General features: G+C 44.1%; 1 protein-coding gene across 3 annotated transcripts in view; it reads left to right on the top strand.

The window, feature by feature from the left end:
• ZNF350 (zinc finger protein 350) overlaps positions 1–17,443 on the top strand; it is a 28,656-nt gene that overhangs the window by 3,104 nt on the left and 8,109 nt on the right. Inside the window, exons 1-4 of one of the 3 annotated variants that reach the window (XM_033224377.1) lie at positions 245–358; positions 5,328–5,415; positions 12,977–13,035; positions 13,353–13,485. In XM_033224377.1, coding sequence (XP_033080268.1) covers positions 13,471–13,485 — 15 coding nt within the window. In that variant the 5' untranslated portion in view covers positions 245–358; positions 5,328–5,415; positions 12,977–13,035; positions 13,353–13,470. Of the gene's footprint in view, positions 1–244; positions 359–5,327; positions 5,416–7,755; positions 7,884–12,976; positions 13,036–13,352; positions 13,486–17,443 lie in introns of those variants that run through there. The other 2 variants (XM_033224378.1, XR_004440507.1) reach the window with 2 other exon arrangements.

Here is a 17,443-nt window from a genome sequence, read left to right as displayed (position 1 = left end):
TGCCTGATAAAGCTTGAGTCTCTGAAAATCTGCCCCTTTTCGCAAGACTTTAAGTGCCAGGAAATGAGGCGATTTCAGTGACTTCTCATCTTCCCTGGCTGCTGGCTCAAAAACCTGCCATTGCCTCTGTACGTCCGATTTTCAAACATGGCTGCCGTCATGGAGCCACGGCTATGGGCGCGGCCATATTACAGCCTAGGAAACGCCGTAAATGCGGTTGTCCTTGCTCTTTTAAACATTTTAGGTTCTTCTCGGCCGCCGTAGGTGGACCATAAACCTGTGCGAGGACTCCAGAAGTAGAAGCAGTTTACGGAAGTGTAACGTTGAGGCCCTGCCTGTGGATCTGGAGAAAATAGAGGTCAGTGTGTGGTTTTGTCTCTGAAAGTTTTTTGTCCCAGTTCAGGTTTTGTCTCAGTGGAAGGTTTGGGAGGTCTGAGGACGTGGTGTATCCTGGACCACGTAGTGTTTCGCAGGAAGACCGGGGAGCGCCGGGGTGCAGCCATTTGGGAGATACCTGGTGGGAGTCTGTGATCCCCCTGTCTGTGGGCCGCGTGCCTTTGGTGTGAGTACAGTGACTAAGGGTCTGTGGTGATCAACGACCGTGTCCTAACTGTCAAGTTATGGATCACTCTGCTTGTAAAGGATGGAGGTGGCGCTTAGGATCGATGCGGCGTCTGCTTCGGGTTCAGGATTTAATTTGGGACTCAGTGATGTTGGAGTCTGGGAGGATGTCCTTCACTGGAGAGTGTCTGGTCTGTGGTTCGGATGAGGAAGAGGCATGGGGCCAGTGTCTGTTGTACAAAGGCTTGTGAGGGCTGAAGCTTTCAAGACTTTGGAGCCCTGGGTTCTGGGTTTAGGTTCGAACCTTGGTTACTGGGGCAAAAGGCGACACAGCCCCCAGCATTAGTTCGAAACCATGTATCTACTCTTCTGATCCTTGAAGTGGCTATTTACAGGTTGGGGGGTCAAGTTCAGTCATACCCCCCAATTATATATTGTCTATGACTGCAAAGGCAGCGTTGAGTTGTTGTGACAGAGACCTCATGGCCGGCAAAATCGAAAATTTTGCCAACTTCTGCATTCACTTCTTTTATTTTTTATTTTATTTTTTATTTTTGAGACGGAGTTTCACTTTTGTCTCCCAGGCTGGAGTGCAGTGGCACAATCTCGGCTCACGGCAACCTCTGCCTCCCGGGTTCAGGCAATTCTTCTGCCTCAGCCTCCCGAGTAGCTGGGATTACAGGCGCACGCCACCACGCCCGGCTAGTTTTGTATTTTTAGTAGAGACGGGGTTTTCCCACGTCGGCCAGGCTGGTCTCGAACTCCTGACCTCCGGTGTTCCGCCCCCCTCGGCCTTCCAAAGTGCTGAGATTACAGGCATGAGCCACCGCGCCCGGCCTTCACTTTTTAATATATAGTGACAGTGGTGCTTGCCCGTCTTTTTTTTTTTTTTTTTTTTTTTTTTTTTTTTTTTTGAGGCGGAGTCTCGCTCTGTCGCCAGGCTGGAGTGCAGTGGCGCGATCTCGGCTCACTGCAAGCTCCGCCTCCTGGGTTCACGCCATTCTCCTGCCTCAGCCTCCTGAGTAGCTGGGACTACAGGCGCCCGCCACCACGCCCGGCTAGTTTTTTGTATTTTTAGTAGAGACGGGGTTTCACCATGGTCTCGATCTCCTGACCTTGTGATCCGCCCGTCTCGGCCTCCCAAAGTGCTGGGATTACAGGCGTGAGCCACCGCGCCCGGCCATTGCCCGTCTTATATTCACACTTTCTTATCAGAATCTCCATTTTGTGAAGTATTCATCCCCGGGCTAGGAGACCCAAATCCCAGTTTCTTAGTAAGACCTGGTTGGTCTTAGCCAATCTTGGTGATTCCAGTTGCCATTGCTAGTGATAGGTTTGACATGGAAATGAGCTTAGGCATATGGTGCAATTCTAGCCAACTATATATGCGGAAAGCTGCCTGGGAGTTTCAGAGGGAGCATTTTCTTTTTTAAATATGTAATTTCTTGAATCTCGTTTTCCATATCGCCTGAGAATAACCTTAATTTTCTGTCTTACTTTGTAATGCTTGTAATTCATTCTTATCTTAATGCATTGGCTCAACTTTCCAATACAAAGTAGGAAAATAGAGTGTTAGTGGACATTCACCCATTGTATTGTCTGGAGTTAACACCTTTCCTGGAGGTAAAGTGTTTGGTATCGTTGCTTTCTTCCTTTACTTTGTTAATTTTTCTAGATTTATATATTTTAAATGTACAATTTAATTATCATGGAGGCAATATATGTATAAGCAATCATTGCCCAGGTCAAGAAATAGAACATGGTTAGCACACCAGTGGTGTTCTGTGAGCCTTTTTCCATCCTCACAGCGAAAAGTATTTTAGGCTTTTCTTTATATAATTAATCATTATTTATCACTGTAGTTAATACAGTTTTGCCTGTTGTAAACTCTATATATCAATGGAATTGTACATCATTTTTTTTTTGTGTCAGCCTTCTTTTACTCATTATTGATGAGGGTCTTTCCTGTTGCATCTGAGTATATTTTCTTTGCTCAATGACAGCGATCAGGCAAATTTACAGTAAATATTTTAGGGCTTGCAGGCTACATATGGTCTCTTGCATATGCTAATTTGCTTTTTGTTTTACAGTCCTTTAAAAATATAAAAAGCATTCTTGCAGGCTGGGCCAAAAGTATGATAGGTTTTCTATCACGTTCCATTATGTAAAATGTAGCAGGTTTTTTCTATTATTAATTACATTTGTATTGCCTAAAGCTTGTATTATTATGAATAATGCATCTGTGAAAATTTGTGTAAATGTCCTTTGGTTCATATGTGCTCTCATTTGGGGGAGGCAGAGATATATACCTAGATGCGCACCTCAGAGTAAAACTGCTGCTTCATAGGGTGTGTGTAACTTCAGTCAAAATAAGCGTCAAACTGTTCTCTAAAGTGGTTGTTCCCCTAGCAGAATAGAGTTTGCTTTATAGGGTGCTTTATGTGACCTGCTTAAAATATCTGGCCATACCCTAATAACATTGAGAGATTCTCCTAAATTAATCTTCTTTAAAGCTTTATTGATATGTTTCTACCATTGAAATTGACAGTTGATCCTAAATGGTTTTTGTGTATGTTGTGAGGGGGGGGTTTAACCTTCTGTCCCCATCCCCAGTACCATTTATTGATTTCTTTTTTTTTTTTGATAGAGTCTTGCTCTTGTTGCCCAGGCTGGAGTGTAGTGGCGCGATCTTGGCTCAACTGCAACCTCCGCCTTCTGGGCTCAAGTGATTCTTGTGCCACAGCCTACCGAGTAGCTGGGATTACCAGCATGCGCCACCTTGCCTGGCTACTTTTTGTATTTTTAGTAGAGCCGGGGTTTCACCATGATGGCCAGGCTGGTCTCGAACTCTGGCCTCAAGTGATCCACCTGCCTGAAGGGAGCCTGCCCCTCCACACCTGTGGAGACTGAGAAAAGAACTACGACACAGAGACAAAGTATAGAGGAAGAAAAGTGGACCCAGGGCACTGGTGTTCAGTATACAGTGGACCCGCACCAGCACTGGTCTCTGAGTTTTCTTGTATTTATTGCTTACTATTTTTACTATCTTTGTGAGGGGAATGTGGCAGGACTATAGGGTAATGGTGGGGAGAGGGTCAGTAGGAAAACATGTGAGTAAAGGACTCTGTGTTATAAATAAGTTTAAGGAAAGATCTTGTGTCTTGTATATGTAGCCCAGATTTATGTTTGACTTTACACAAACATCTTAGTGTAGTAAAGAGTAGTATTGCTGCCAGTATGTTTCACCTTTAGTCATAAGGTGGTTTTCTCCTATCTTAGTAAATAGAATGTACGATCATATTTTACACTGAGACATTCCATTCCGAGGGACGAGCAGGAGACAGATGCCTTTCTCTTATTTTAACTGTAAAGAGGCCTTTCTCTTTTACTAATCCTCCCAGCACAGACCCTTTACGGGTGTTGGGCTGGGGGACGGTCAGGTCTTGCGCTTCCCACAAGGTCATAATGTCAGGCTTTCTTCAGTGGGGGGAAACCTTGGACAATACGCAGGCTTTTTTGGGCAGAGGTCCCTGTGGCCTTCCGCAGTGCACTGTGTCCCTGAGTACTCAAGACTGGAGAATGGCGATGACTTTTACCAAGCATACTGCCTGCAAACACATTTTTAACAAAGCACATCCTGCACAGCCCTAAATTCATTAAACCTTGAGTCAATACAGCATGTCTCTGCAAGCTCAGGGTTGGGGCTAGAGTTACAGATTAACAGTGTCTCAAGGCAGAAGAATTTTTCTTAGTACAGATTAAAATGGAGTTTCTTATGTCTTCGTCTTTCTACATAGACACAGTAACAGTCTGATCTCTGTTTCTTTCCCCCACACCTGCCTCAGCCTCCCAAAGTGCTCGGATTACAGGCACGAGCCACAGCACCCTCAGTTCTATTTATTGAAAAGACAGCCTTTATCACTTCCCTGTAGTGCTGTCGTTGTCACTGAGTCTCTGTATGTGGTTAATTCCACTTATAAGGATTTTATTCTGTTCCTTTGTCCTATTTGTCCATTATTGTACTAATATTGTGCTGTCCTAATTAAGTTACCTTTATAAGTCCTCATAACTGATATGGCAAGTCTTCTAACTTTTTTTTCAAACTGAAAAAAAAAGTTTATAGCTATTTAAACTATTCATTATCAGTTTGGGATTTTTGACTGTGATTTCATTGAATCTGTAGATTTGGGAGACTTGATATTTTAAAAATGCTTCGTTTTCCAGCCCATCTTTATAGTACATCTTTGAATTTATTTAAAACTGTTAAAATTTATTTCAGTATTTCTAATTTTAAAAATATATTCGAGTTCTTCTAAATGATATTGTTTATGTCAACCTAAAAGAGGAAACTGCACAAAATATAATTTTAAAGAGTTTACTTGAGCCGAAATGAGGACAGCTGCCTGGGAAAATGCTTTCAGGTTGCCTTGGTAAGTGCTCTGTTAGGATTTTGTTACAAGCAGGTTTTAAAGGCAAAAGGGAACAAACCGTGAGCTGACATAAAGTTGTTTGGCAAGAATTCTCATTGGTTTACAGAAATAACGTCAATTAGTGATTGGCTATACATTGTTAACTATGGGGTTTTATGAGTTATCATTTCCAGTGAATGGCATTTTATGGCTACTTGGTGTGAGTTCGTCTAGAGCCTACATACAAGTGGCTTTAAGAGATGATTATTTAGCTTGAGGGGGAAATGAGATGTGACTGTTGTCACATTAAATTTTTTTTTTTTAGTTTTTAATGTTTTCTTTTCTTTTTTTTTTCAGGGGAACCCCTATCAGAAAGACTGCTGCCACATTTTAATGCCTCTCTAGACCTGATAATTTAAAGGGAGTCAGATTCCTCAGATTAAAAGTTTCATTTCTTTCTCATTTATAAATGTTATTTTGTTTGTTGATGGTCTGTTTGTTCTGCCAGTTACTAGGAGAGGTCTGTTAAAGTCTTCTTTTAGTCTGAATTTTCTGTTTCTTGTTTTTGGTTCTATTTTTTGCTGTATACATTTCAAGACTGTTGTTAGGGGTATAGATGTGAAGTATTTCTATGAATGAAGAGCCAAATCGCACCTCTTTTCAGTGAGCATTGTTTCTCTTTCTCTCTGATAATTCTTTAGGCTAATTTCTGGTCAGTTTTGTCTAAGATATAGTTATAACAGATTATCTTTCATGACTCTCTCTGTGACATATTGTCTCCAACCTTTTATTCTCAAACTTCCCATATCATTTTGTTTCAGACATATCAACTATAATAACTGCATGTGGGGAGGCCAAGGCGGGTGTATCATGAGGTCAGGAGTTCAAGGCCAGCCTGACCAAGATGGTGAAACCCCATCTCTACTAAAAATAGGAAAAATAGCCAGGTGTGGTGGCGGGCTGTAACCCACATGGACCTATGGGACTGAACAAAGCGGGGGCAAACGCGGGAATAAAGACAAGAGACAAAAGAGTATATTTTGAAGAAGGGGTCAGGGGGCACCTTGCCTCTAGTGGACAGGGGCCCTGAGCTTTACACAGCCCTCCGTATTAGGCAAAAGACATAGTGAGAAGGGTGGGGGGTGGGGGTGAAAGAGGGGGTCAGCTGCTCGGTCCGGAGCAGGCCTGCAAGACTGCATTCTCTAGATGTTACAGTAGATAACCTCGGCGCCAGGGAGTGATTACCTCCAGCAAACCTTCTGTCGGTGGGAGCAGTCCGCAGGAGCAGTTGTGAGTTTGCTCACATCCTCCATTCATGAAAAACCCTTTGCTGTTTGATCATATAGCCTCCAGTGGAATGCTGAGTTGGTCACCTCCCTGGGGCTTTTGGCTCCCTGCATAGCCCCCTTTCTGTTTATGTATTAATTGAAAGAATGTAAGGCCAGGCTGGGCAGCTCTCATTCTCCGATTGGCAGTCCATCCGATTTTACAGACTGTGAACAGAAGACAGAGACAAAACAACATTATTCCAAGAACTACATGTTAGATGTTACTGTGGTACTTTAGATAGGTCTGAGGGTTGAGGCTCTCCAGGCCTTCCTGGAATTTGGTCCAATCTTCTAAAGAAGGCTGAAATTCTTGAGTTTGCCTATTTAAATCAAGAATTTTGTTTTGTAATTCACCAATATCAAAGGTGAGGTTGGATGTGAAAGCTCCCTGCAAATGGGCTTTCACGAGGTCCCATGGGTACTCACTTTGGTTGTATTCTAGGTTGGTTACACAAATATGAGTGTGATTAAAATGATGACGCAATTGCTGCAACTGCAAGCTTTGTACTTGTTCCCCTAACCACAGAACCGTGAATTTCAACATTGCCACTTCAGTTTGTAACTCAGTATTAATTTTATTCTGAAGTAACCACGCTTGGTTGGCTATGCATGTCCAGTTCTCCACATACTGAGCTGTTTGAATAGAATTATGCAAAGCTACAGAAGATATCACAGCGGAAGTTATTAGTGTGACCAAGGAAACAATAGCAAAAATGATCATGCCTAAGGCTCTATGGACACAATGAGTAAGCTGAGTTAGAAGTCTCACAAAATGCAAAGCAGGTGTGGCAGCCCATGGCTCCGACAGATGAACAGGAATCGACAGCCCAGGGATGCAACCTAAAAATCATCGGCCGGGCGCGGTGGCTCAAGCCTGTAATCCCAGCACTTTGGGAGGCCGAGACGGGCGGATCACGAGGTCAGGAGATCGAGACCATCCTGGCTAATACGGTGAAACCCCGTCTCTACTAAAAATACAAAAAAAAACTAGCTGGGCGAGGTGGCGGGCGCCTGTAGTCCCAGCTACTTGGGAGGCTGAGGCAGGAGAATGGCGGAAACCCAGGAGGCGGAGCTTGCAGTGAGCTGAGATCTGGCCACTGCACTCCAGTCCGGGCGACAGAGCGAGACTCCGCCTCAAAAAAAAAAAAAAAAAAAAATCATCAGTGTAGAGATATTATGTGTTCGCAATGTGCTATGATTAATGCAGTGATACAACTGACAAGCTTTACAGGTCAATTGGGTGTTGTTTACCTGGAGCTGGTCCTTCTTAGCTGCCAAAAAGACACAAGGATTAAAAACACAAACTGTAAATTGACTGGTGATGTTCCTTACAAATGCAACATTAAGACTGTGTCGCTTACTATTGCTATTATTAGTGTTCCAATCCAGATGTTGCCATTCATAAACGGGAGTGCTGCCTTCCATATCGTTTCTTGAATTGGTCCTTTCCTCCCCAGATAATGCCACTGAGGAAGAGGTGGGCTAACGCCTGCTCCATGCCAAGCAATCTGAGCGGATGACTGGAATTGGATCCTGGTGTTGTATAAAGAAGAAGCATTAAAAGCTTGCCACCGATGCCAGCGAAGTTTGTGCCATGATTTCTGACTTCCACCTTTTCCATCTAATTGACTTTTAGGTCCCCAATCCACAATGTCTCCAGTTTAGCATAGATTGTTTTACTAGTCAGTGGACCAAGATGCTGGGTCCACGGAGTGGGGTAGGAACTATTGAATAGAATCCATTCTGTATAATCAGCACAGTTAGGGCGACTGGACGGGGAATGGTTGGTTGGTTAGCACACCAGTTACATTAACCCAACCAAGACTTAATAAGTGCATGGTTTTTCCGTAGTGACTCAACCATGTTTGAGCTTGAATTGTAAGACAGCTGTGGCTGAGCGACATCTTTGTGGTGATACACAAAGGGAGTCCTTCCAGTGGAGCAGTGTAATTAATGACATTGTTCTGAGAGCCTAATGTTCTATGTCAGGGGGAGTGAGGGGTCCTGGAGCTGACTCTCCCTGATCGTGATAAATCTCGGGAGGAGTGAGCTCCAAAGTACAGGCCGTACTACTGGGGGATGGGAACATATGCCCAATATGTTTTTGCCTGTGCACAGGGAAAACATACCGCACAGGACATTGTGGCTAGCATGGCCAAGAACGTGGAATCGGGTTTTTGCCTATCCCTGACACTCCAGTAGTTTCTTAGCTTCCTACGTGGTTTTCTTGAGTTGTCCCCAGGTTATGGGGGTTGATGTCATCGTGACTCTGGTCGGCCTTCTCTCCATCTTTGCACTCAGGCTTAGCTGACTCATGGCTCGTATAGGAGGGACTGGGCCCATGGTTGGCCACCTGGGTCCCTCCAGTCTCCCATTCCATGGTCGCACGCACCTTGAGGGCACCACATGGCTTGTCCATCTCCTATAAAACACAAGCATATGCTCATCCCCATGTCAGTAAATCCACCGGGCCTTTCCATTGTCCTTCTTATGGGGATTTCCATAACACTTTCGGATAAACTTTCCTCTTTTCCTCCAACAGTTGCCAATGTCTTTCTGCTGGAGTCTTACCATCCGTACCAGGAGTCAGAAAATTTAAAGTAAATAAGGCTAAGTATAGTTTTGATTGAGGTGGTAGCTGGCCTCCTATACCCCCTTTTTGTCTTTTCAACATGCAGTGTAATGTTTGATGTGCCCGTCCTGTACATTTTCCTGACACATCAGCTCCTGTATACCTAAGCCCATAAAATGTCTTTCCTTTAATTTGTACTACACAGGTAGGTCTGTTAGAGGCAATGGGTTGGCATAGATAGATTTCCCGTGTAGCCGTGCTCCCAAACCCTTTATTTCCTCATTTCTCTTTTCGTGGGGAAGGGTGTAATTCACAGGGAATAAGCAATAATGGAGCAATATATTCTCCTGGTTCAAAAACCCAAAGATCTTGTGACATTAAAACTACTTGAATTTCTCCTTCATAATCGGAGTCTATCACTCCTGGGACTACAGTGATGCCTTGCAAGTTAAGGCGGCTTTTGCCTAAAATTAGTCCATGTGTCCTGTTGGTAAAGGTCACCAAATACCAGTGGGAACTTTGATAGGTTTGTCTTCCCTAACTAATGTGATTCTTTCTCTGGTGGGTTGATCTAATCCTGCACTTCCTGGTGTTCCTGGGTTGAGGGAGTCAATGTGCCTCCAGGAACGCATCCCTGAAAGCGGGTTGTGATCTGCACTGGGAATACCCTCATTGTTTGAAGGGCCCGGGTCCAGGACCCTGTCTCCTTTGCTGACAGGGGGTGGGGGTGGGGTGCCATTCTGATGAAATTTTGAGCAGCACTGGTTAGCCCAGTGATTTCCTTTGTTACAGTGAGGACAGAGTCCTGGTGTTTTTTCTGCTGGGGGAGTGAACTGCATTGTAATATCCTTTCTGTCCTGAGATCTGGTAGCATTCCTTTTTTAAATGTCCAGTTTTTCCACAACTATATTTTCCCATTTTAGGGTTTGACCCTTGGCTCCTTTTAGATTTGTCAACTGCTAAATCAGTCATTGCTTATGCTAACATTGCAGGTTGATGAAACTGAGTTCCTATATCCTGACAAGCTCTGAGAAAATTTCCCAAGATTTTTGTACCCCTCACCAGTGCCAGTGCACGTTTACAATCCACGTTTGCATTCTCAAAAGCTAGAGTTAAGGTTAGCATTTCTGCAGCCGCGGTATGAGGAATCTAATGCTGCACTGCCTTTTGTAATCTTGCAAGAAATTGTGCATAGGGTTCCCGTGACCCTTGCATGATATATAAAAAAGATCGTGCTGCGACTCCCTCTTCAGGATTGTGGCCCGGGCGTGTTTAGCGGCCTGTGCACACTGCTGATAAGCAGCATCAGGGAGTGCCATTTGATGTTCTAGGTCTGAATAAGGGCCGATACCTAACAGCGTATCCTCTTTAATGTCTCCATATCCAGCAACATGGTTCTGTTTAGCCTGCTCTGCACACATTTCTTGCCATTTTAAATTCCATGTCAGATATGCACTAGCGGACAAGCAAGTTCACGCCAAGTGTCTCACATCCAAGGGTAAAAGACACATAGCACCAAACACAGATTCTAGCAATCCTAAGGGGAATGGGCTCTGTATGCCATTATTTACCACACTCGCTTTTAATTCCTTCAGCGACTTAAACTCCAGTGGGGTGTGTTCATGAATAACCTGCTGTGGATTGTTTGGATCAGGCCTTATGGAAATAGGAAAAGCACAAGGTCCTAAGGGCTCTCGAGCTATGACAGCAGAACATAAAATTCTTTGTATTGGGGTTTCTATTTCTGCCACCGAAGAAGGCTGTATAGATGTTTCTGCAACTGGAGGAGGCCGTATAGGCCAATTTTTATCCTCCCTCTCCTGTTTTTTGTTTTCAATTGGAACTGTGGGTGGGGTAACAGATTCTTTCAGATTTTTAGATTCAGCCTGCTGTCCCGCAGAATAATAATGAGATAATGGCAGAAATATAGTACGAACTAACTCCAAGTAGATAAAACAGAAGAATCGACTTTAAAACCTTTTTGTTGAACCTGTTTTAATCCTTCTCCTGCTCTGTCCCACTTTTCCACATCAAGAGTACCTCCCTGTGGAAACCATGGGTTATGCGTAATAACTTTTTGTGGCTTCTGCAGGAGGTTAGTAAGTGTCTGCGAATTAACCTGAGCTCCAGACTGCCTCGACGGAACTTTAAGCAACTGCACATAATGTTTTTCTTCAGTAGACAGATTCTTTCGCTTGTTACCCTGATTCAGAAAATTTTCCAGTACTTCTTTAAAGCACTGTTCCCAGTGCCTCTTTAGGGCACTGACCTTATATCCACTGCCAGCAGACTCATCGCGGGGTCCCCGTTCACCTTGTCAATTTCAGTTCCCCTGCTCCAGCAGACCTTCATTCACATCCTTGAAGTCCCATGTTCGGACGCCACTAGTTGGGTGTCCTTGGAGTGCCTGTTCTGAGTTGCCATTTGTAACCTGCTCTGACCTAGGTGGACTGAACAAAGGGGGGCGAACGTGGGAATAAAGACAAGAGACAAAAGAATATATTTGTATGAAGGGATCAGGGGGCATCTTGCCTCTAGTGGACAAGGGCCCTGAGCTTTACACAGTCCTCCATATTTATTAGGCAAAAGAGATAGTGAGAAGGTGGGGTGGAAGAAGGGGTCAGCTGCTCAGTCCAGAGTAGGGTTTGCAAGACTACATTCTCTAGATGTTGCAGTAGTAACCTTGGTGCCAGGGAGTGATTGCCTCCAGCAAACCTTCTGTCGGCGGGAGCAGTCGTGAGTTTGCTCACATCCTGCATTCATGATAAACAGTTTGCTATTTGATCATTTGAACGCTGAGGCTGAGGTTGCAGTGAGCCAAAATCGCACCATTGCACTCCAGCCTGGGCAACAGAGCAAGACTCCATCTAAAAAAAAAAACAAAAAAACATTAAAAACCCAGATGTTATTCGATTTTAATTTTTAATCCATTCTAACAGTTTTGAGGCATTTATATTTAAGGTAATTAACTGGAATCCATGTTCTGTTTTTACTTAGCATAAATTCTTAATGTAATGTAATTTTCTTAGTACATTTTATTTTAAAACAGCTATCTAAATGCGTTGTATTTGCTCTTTTTGCTCTCTGTTTTTGATTCTCTTCTTTTGGATGATTTTCTTACTATTATTTTTCCCCCTTTTGTTGGCTTGGAAATTATGTACTTTAAAACAATGACTAGGTTGTTGTTGTTTTGTGTGTGTGTGTGTGTGTGTGTGTGAGAGAGAGAGAGTTTTGTTCTTTTTGCCCTGGCTGGAGTGCAATGGCACAGTCTTGTCTCATGCAACCTCCGTCTCCCGGGTTCAAGTGATTCTCCTGCCTCAGCTTCCAGAATGATTGTATTTTTAGTAGAGATGGGGTTTCACCATGTTGGCCAGGCTGGTCTCAAACTCCTGATGTCAAGTGATCCGCCCGCCTCAGCGTCCCAAAGTGCTGGGATTACAGGCCTGAGCCACTGTGCCTGGACTTAGTAGTTTTAATTGTAACACCAGAGATTACATGTAGTGTGCAACCTTTGTCATATTCTTCTGCTAATTAGGACTTTTCCATTCTACAGAAACCTTAGAGCACATCAACTTCATTTACCACCTAATTTATCCAGTAAATTGTTGTGTATTTTAGCTATTTATGTATTTAAAACCTCCTAAAATATTGTCACTACTGTTTTTATGACAATGCTGATGATTTGCCCAGTACATTGGCTTTCAAACTGAAGTATATGTCCTCACAGGGTGTATGTACAAAGACTTTTGAAGAGGTGTGTGAACACACATGATTTAAACGAAAACAGACCAGCTTCTCTTCTTGCTGATTGTCTCTTTTCTAAAACTAATCTGCCTGAGAGTTCAGCAGCTCCTGAGGCGTGCTGCTATGAGACAAGGTCTCATTTCCTTCACAGTCCTTTCACAGAAACGTCACAGAGGAAAGGCATACTTCCACCACAATAAGAATCCTCGATATTATTGGCCAGAGGGATAAAATCTTCTGGGGCTCCAAATAAAGGTATAGTTAACTATGTTGGGGGCATTGTTTTAAGATGAGTGCCTAGGAGCAGTGACAGTATCTGGGCCCAGAGAAAATGTACCACTTACCTCGAATTTGTTCTTCAGCCCACAGGTACTGACTCCTCAGGAGAAAAAGCATCACCCGAAGAGAGAGGAAGTGGATTTGGGTATCACCATTTCTTTTTTTTTTTTTTTTTTTTTTTGAGACGGAGTCTCGCTCTGTTGCCCGGACTGGAGTGCAGTGGCCAGATCTCAGCTCACTGCAAGCTCTGCCTCCTGGGTTTACGCCATTCTCCTGCCTCAGCCTCCCGAGTAGCTGGGACTACAGGCGCCAGCCACCTGGCCCGGCTAGTTTTTGTATTTTTAGTAGAGACGGGGTTTCAGCGTATTAGCCAGGATGGTCTCGATCTCCTGACCTCGTGATCCGCCCGTCTCGGCCTCCCAAAGTGCTGGGATTACAGGCTTGAGCCACCGCGCCCGGCGGGTATCACCATTTCTAGGGGCACACTTGAGTGAAGACTGAGACTTCTGAAGAGAACTCCAGAAGATACAAAGACAGACCATCCCGGTTGAATGCTGTTTTCCAAGAACAGAAGAAAATGATCCAGGCCCAGGTAACTGACTTATGGTTTGTTTTATTCTTTCCTTTGTTCCATAATAGATTTGTAGAAGCCTATACACATCTATCTCACTAATATAAAAAGCATACATTTCAAAAAGCAGGATCTGGAGATAAATGAGCTTAGTTTTTAAACTCAATATCATGCAAAACAGTAGGATAAGGAAGATAATGTTCATCGCATTAACACTGAATTATGAATTTTGTGACATCATGCATGGCTGGAAGATCCTGTGGGTCAGCCTGCATCTAATATCTCTAACAGCCAATATCACAAGACAATCATGATTTACATGGTGTGTCCTGGTTTTGAATATAAACAGATTACTTCCTGGGGGGATGCCATTATTTCATGGCACTTTGGTCTCAGGAAATTTCTTCAGTGGTTCTTCCTAGAGGTGATGTGGCGGATGGTGTCCAGAATAGCAGCTTTCTCATAAATGCAGATGCAGGTTTCCTGTGGCTGTTTCTTGAAGGATTCCTTATGTACCACTGTGGAATATGAAGGGGGCCAGCCTCTCCACATCTGTGGGTGTTTCTCATCAGGTGGGACGAGAGACTGAGAAAAGAAATAAGACACAAAGACAAAGTATAGAGAAAGAGAAGTGGGCCCAGGGGACTGGTGCTCAGCATATGGAGGACCCATGCCGGCACTGGTCTCTGAGATCCCTCAGTATTTATTGATCACTATCTCTACTATCTCAGTGAGGGGGATGTGGCAAGACTACAGGGTAATGCTGGGGAGAGGGTCAGCAGGAAAACATGTGAGCAAAGGTTTTTGTGTCATAAATCAGTTTAAGGCAAGGTGCTGTGCCTTGATGTGCACGTAGGCCAGACTTATGTTTGACTTTACACAAACATCTCTGTGCAGTAAAGAGCAGTATTGCCACCAGCATGTCTCACCTCCAGTCATAAGGTGGTTTTCTCCTATCTCAGTAAATAGAATGTACGATTGGGTTTTACACTGAGACATTCTATTCCCAGGGACGAGCAGGAGACAGATGCCTTCCTCTGATCTCAATTGCAAAGAGGCCTTCCTCTTTCACTAATCCTCCTGAGCACAGACCCTTTACGGGTGTTGGGCTGAAGGACGGTCAGGTCTTTTCCTTCCCACAAGGCCATGTCTCAGCCTGTCTCAGGAGTTTGAGACCAGCCTGAGCAATCTAGTGAGACCCTGTCTCTGTTTAATAAAATTGAAGAAAAGAAAGAAAGAGAAAGTTCCCTTTTCATATATTTTCTTCTTTTTTTTTTTTTTTTTTTGAGACGGAGTCTTGCTCTGTTGCCCAGGCTGGAGTGCAGTGGCCGGATCTCAGCTCACTGCAAGCTCCGCCTCCCGGGTTTACGCCATTCTCTCGCCTCAGCCTCCCGAGTAGCTGGGACTACAGGCGCCCGCCATCTCGCCCGGCTAATTTTTTGTATATTTTAGTAGAGACGGGGTTTCACCGTGTTAGCCAGGATGGTCTCGATCTCCTGACCTCGTGATCCGCCCGTCTCGGCCTCCCAAAGTGCTGGGATTACAGGCTTGAGCCACCGCGCCCGGCCTCATATATTTTCTTCTTAATCCCCTTCTGTAAATGGTTGGTAATATTTACTTCCTGTCACTGTATCTGCGTGTGGATCTATGTCTATGTATGTATTAATGAAAGCATGAGTTTATATGAATCTATCTGTAGACATAAACATATATATCTATTATGATATATATATTTTTGTTTTTTACATGATAGAATCATATTTCAAAGAACATAGCAGCCAACTTGAAGGGACTCTTCATTGGCCTCAGATGCTATACTTTGAGCATCCAAAGACCAATGATTGCAAATGATGGAAGAACATTCATTGTATAAAATTCCATCAGTTTATAGTGATACTTGAAAAAAAATGCATTTGTTACCATTGGGGGTTGGGAGAGAATCAAGTATTTAATTTGAAAAATGATAAAAAGTCATAAACATGCGTGTGTGTGTGTGTGTGTGTGTGGCAGGGTTGGGTTGACTATGCTTTTTTTATTTTTTACTTTTACTTTTCTGCTTTTTTTCTTTCTTCCTTTCTTGTTTTCCTCCTTCTTCTTCCTTCTTCCTTCCTCCTCCTTCTCCTCCTCCTCTTCCTCTTCTTCTTCTTCTTTTTTTTTAATAGAGATGGGGTCTTACTGTGTTGCCCAGGCTGCTCTTGAACTCCTGGGCTCAAGCAATCCTCCTGCCTTGGCCTCCCAAAGTGCTGGGATTACAGGCATAAGCCATTGCACCTGGCCCTCTTGGTAGTTTTGTATTACTGACTCTCTGCTCCTTGGCTGTAAATTCCCACTTGCTTTTGCTGTATTTAGAGTTGAGTTCAGTCACCCTCTAACACTGCAAAATCCCATTACATTTGTCTATATGCCGATCATAATGTCCCTGAATAAAGTCTTCCTTACTGTGCTTTAACAATTATCAGGCCGGGCGCGGTGGCTCAAGCCTGTAATCCCAGCACTTTGGGAGGCCGAGACGGGCAGATCACGAGGTCAGGAGATCGAGACCATCCTGGCTAACACGGTGAAACCCCGTCTCTACTAAAAAATACAAAAATCTAGCCGGGTGAGGTGGCGGGCGCCTGTAGTCCCAGCTATTCGGGAGGCTGAGGCAGGAGAATGGCGTAAACCCGGGAGGCAGAGCTTGCAGTGAGCTTGAGATCCGGCCACTGCACTCCAGCCCGGGCAACAGAGCGAGACTCCATCTCAAAAAACAAAAACAAAACAAAACAAAAATAACAATTATCATTGAATAATTGTTTTAAACACATATAGCTTAATTAAGGAAGTGAGATTCCAATGCCTTTGCCATATTCTTCTGAATAGAGGTAAGTCACTAGGCCAGTCCATGCTCAAGGAGAGGGTGTAGAGCACCCAATTCTGTCCCTGTTTGGGCGCCACTTGTAACCTGCATGGACCTAGGGGGATGGAACAAAGGGTGGTGAACACAGGAATAAAAGACAAGAGACAAAAGAGTATATTTGGAAGAAGGGGTCAGAGGGTACCTTGCCTCTAGTGGACAAGGGCTCTGAGCTTTACACAGCCCTCCATATTTTTAGGCAAAAGAGATAGTTGAGTGGGGCGCAGTGGAAGAAGGGGTCAGCTGCTCAGTCCAGAGTAGACTCACAAGACTGCATTCTCTAGATGTTACAGTAGATAACCTCAGCGCCAGAGTGTGATTGCCTCCAGAAAACCTTCTGTCTGCAGGAGCAATCATGAGTTTACTCACATCCTGCATTCATGATAAACAGTTTGCTGTTTGATCATATAGCCTCCAGTGGAATACTGAGTTGGTCACGTCCCATGGGCCTTTGGCTCTCTGCAAGTGGGAGCTACATAAAGGTGTGAACACTGGGAGGGTGGAGTTCATTGAGCCATCTGCCAGCCATAGATCTGTCATATAGTAAATTATTTTTGAGTGTGGATTGAGGTAGGACTGTCACTTTACTTTTTACCAAATAGATATCTCACATAAATAATTTAAAATGGGTAAACCAACCAGGATTAAGTACTTATATCATCTATCAAGTGTGTTCACTGGCCTCTATAATAAAATGAGTATAGAGTATATCTTCTGCTGTTCCCTGGGTCTTCAATGACTCAATTTTCCACCCAGCAGTATTCTTTAAAGGCATCCTGAGACAGGAGATTGACAATTCATTGATAAGCAGTCTTTTTTTTTTTTTTTTTTTGGAGGCGGAGTCTCGCTCTGTCGCCCGGACTGGAGTGCAGTGGCCGGATCTCAGCTCACTGCAAGCTCCGCCTCCCAGGTTCACGCCATTCTCCTGCCTCAGCCTCCCAAGTAGCTGGGACTACAGGTGCCCGCCACCTCGCCTGGCTAGTTTTTTTTGTATTTTTAGTAGAGACGGGGTTTCACCATGTTGGCCAGGATGGTCTCGATCTCCTGACCTCGTGATCCGCCCGTCTCGGCCTCCCAAAGTGCTGG

Source organism: Trachypithecus francoisi, unplaced genomic scaffold, assembly GCF_009764315.1.
Source record: "Trachypithecus francoisi isolate TF-2019V2 unplaced genomic scaffold, Tfra_2.0 Lachesis_group12, whole genome shotgun sequence".
Classification (NCBI taxonomy): domain Eukaryota; kingdom Metazoa; phylum Chordata; class Mammalia; order Primates; family Cercopithecidae; genus Trachypithecus; species Trachypithecus francoisi.
The sequence above is the reverse complement of the archived record's forward strand: the minus strand, read 5'-3'. Positions and strand labels throughout refer to the sequence as shown.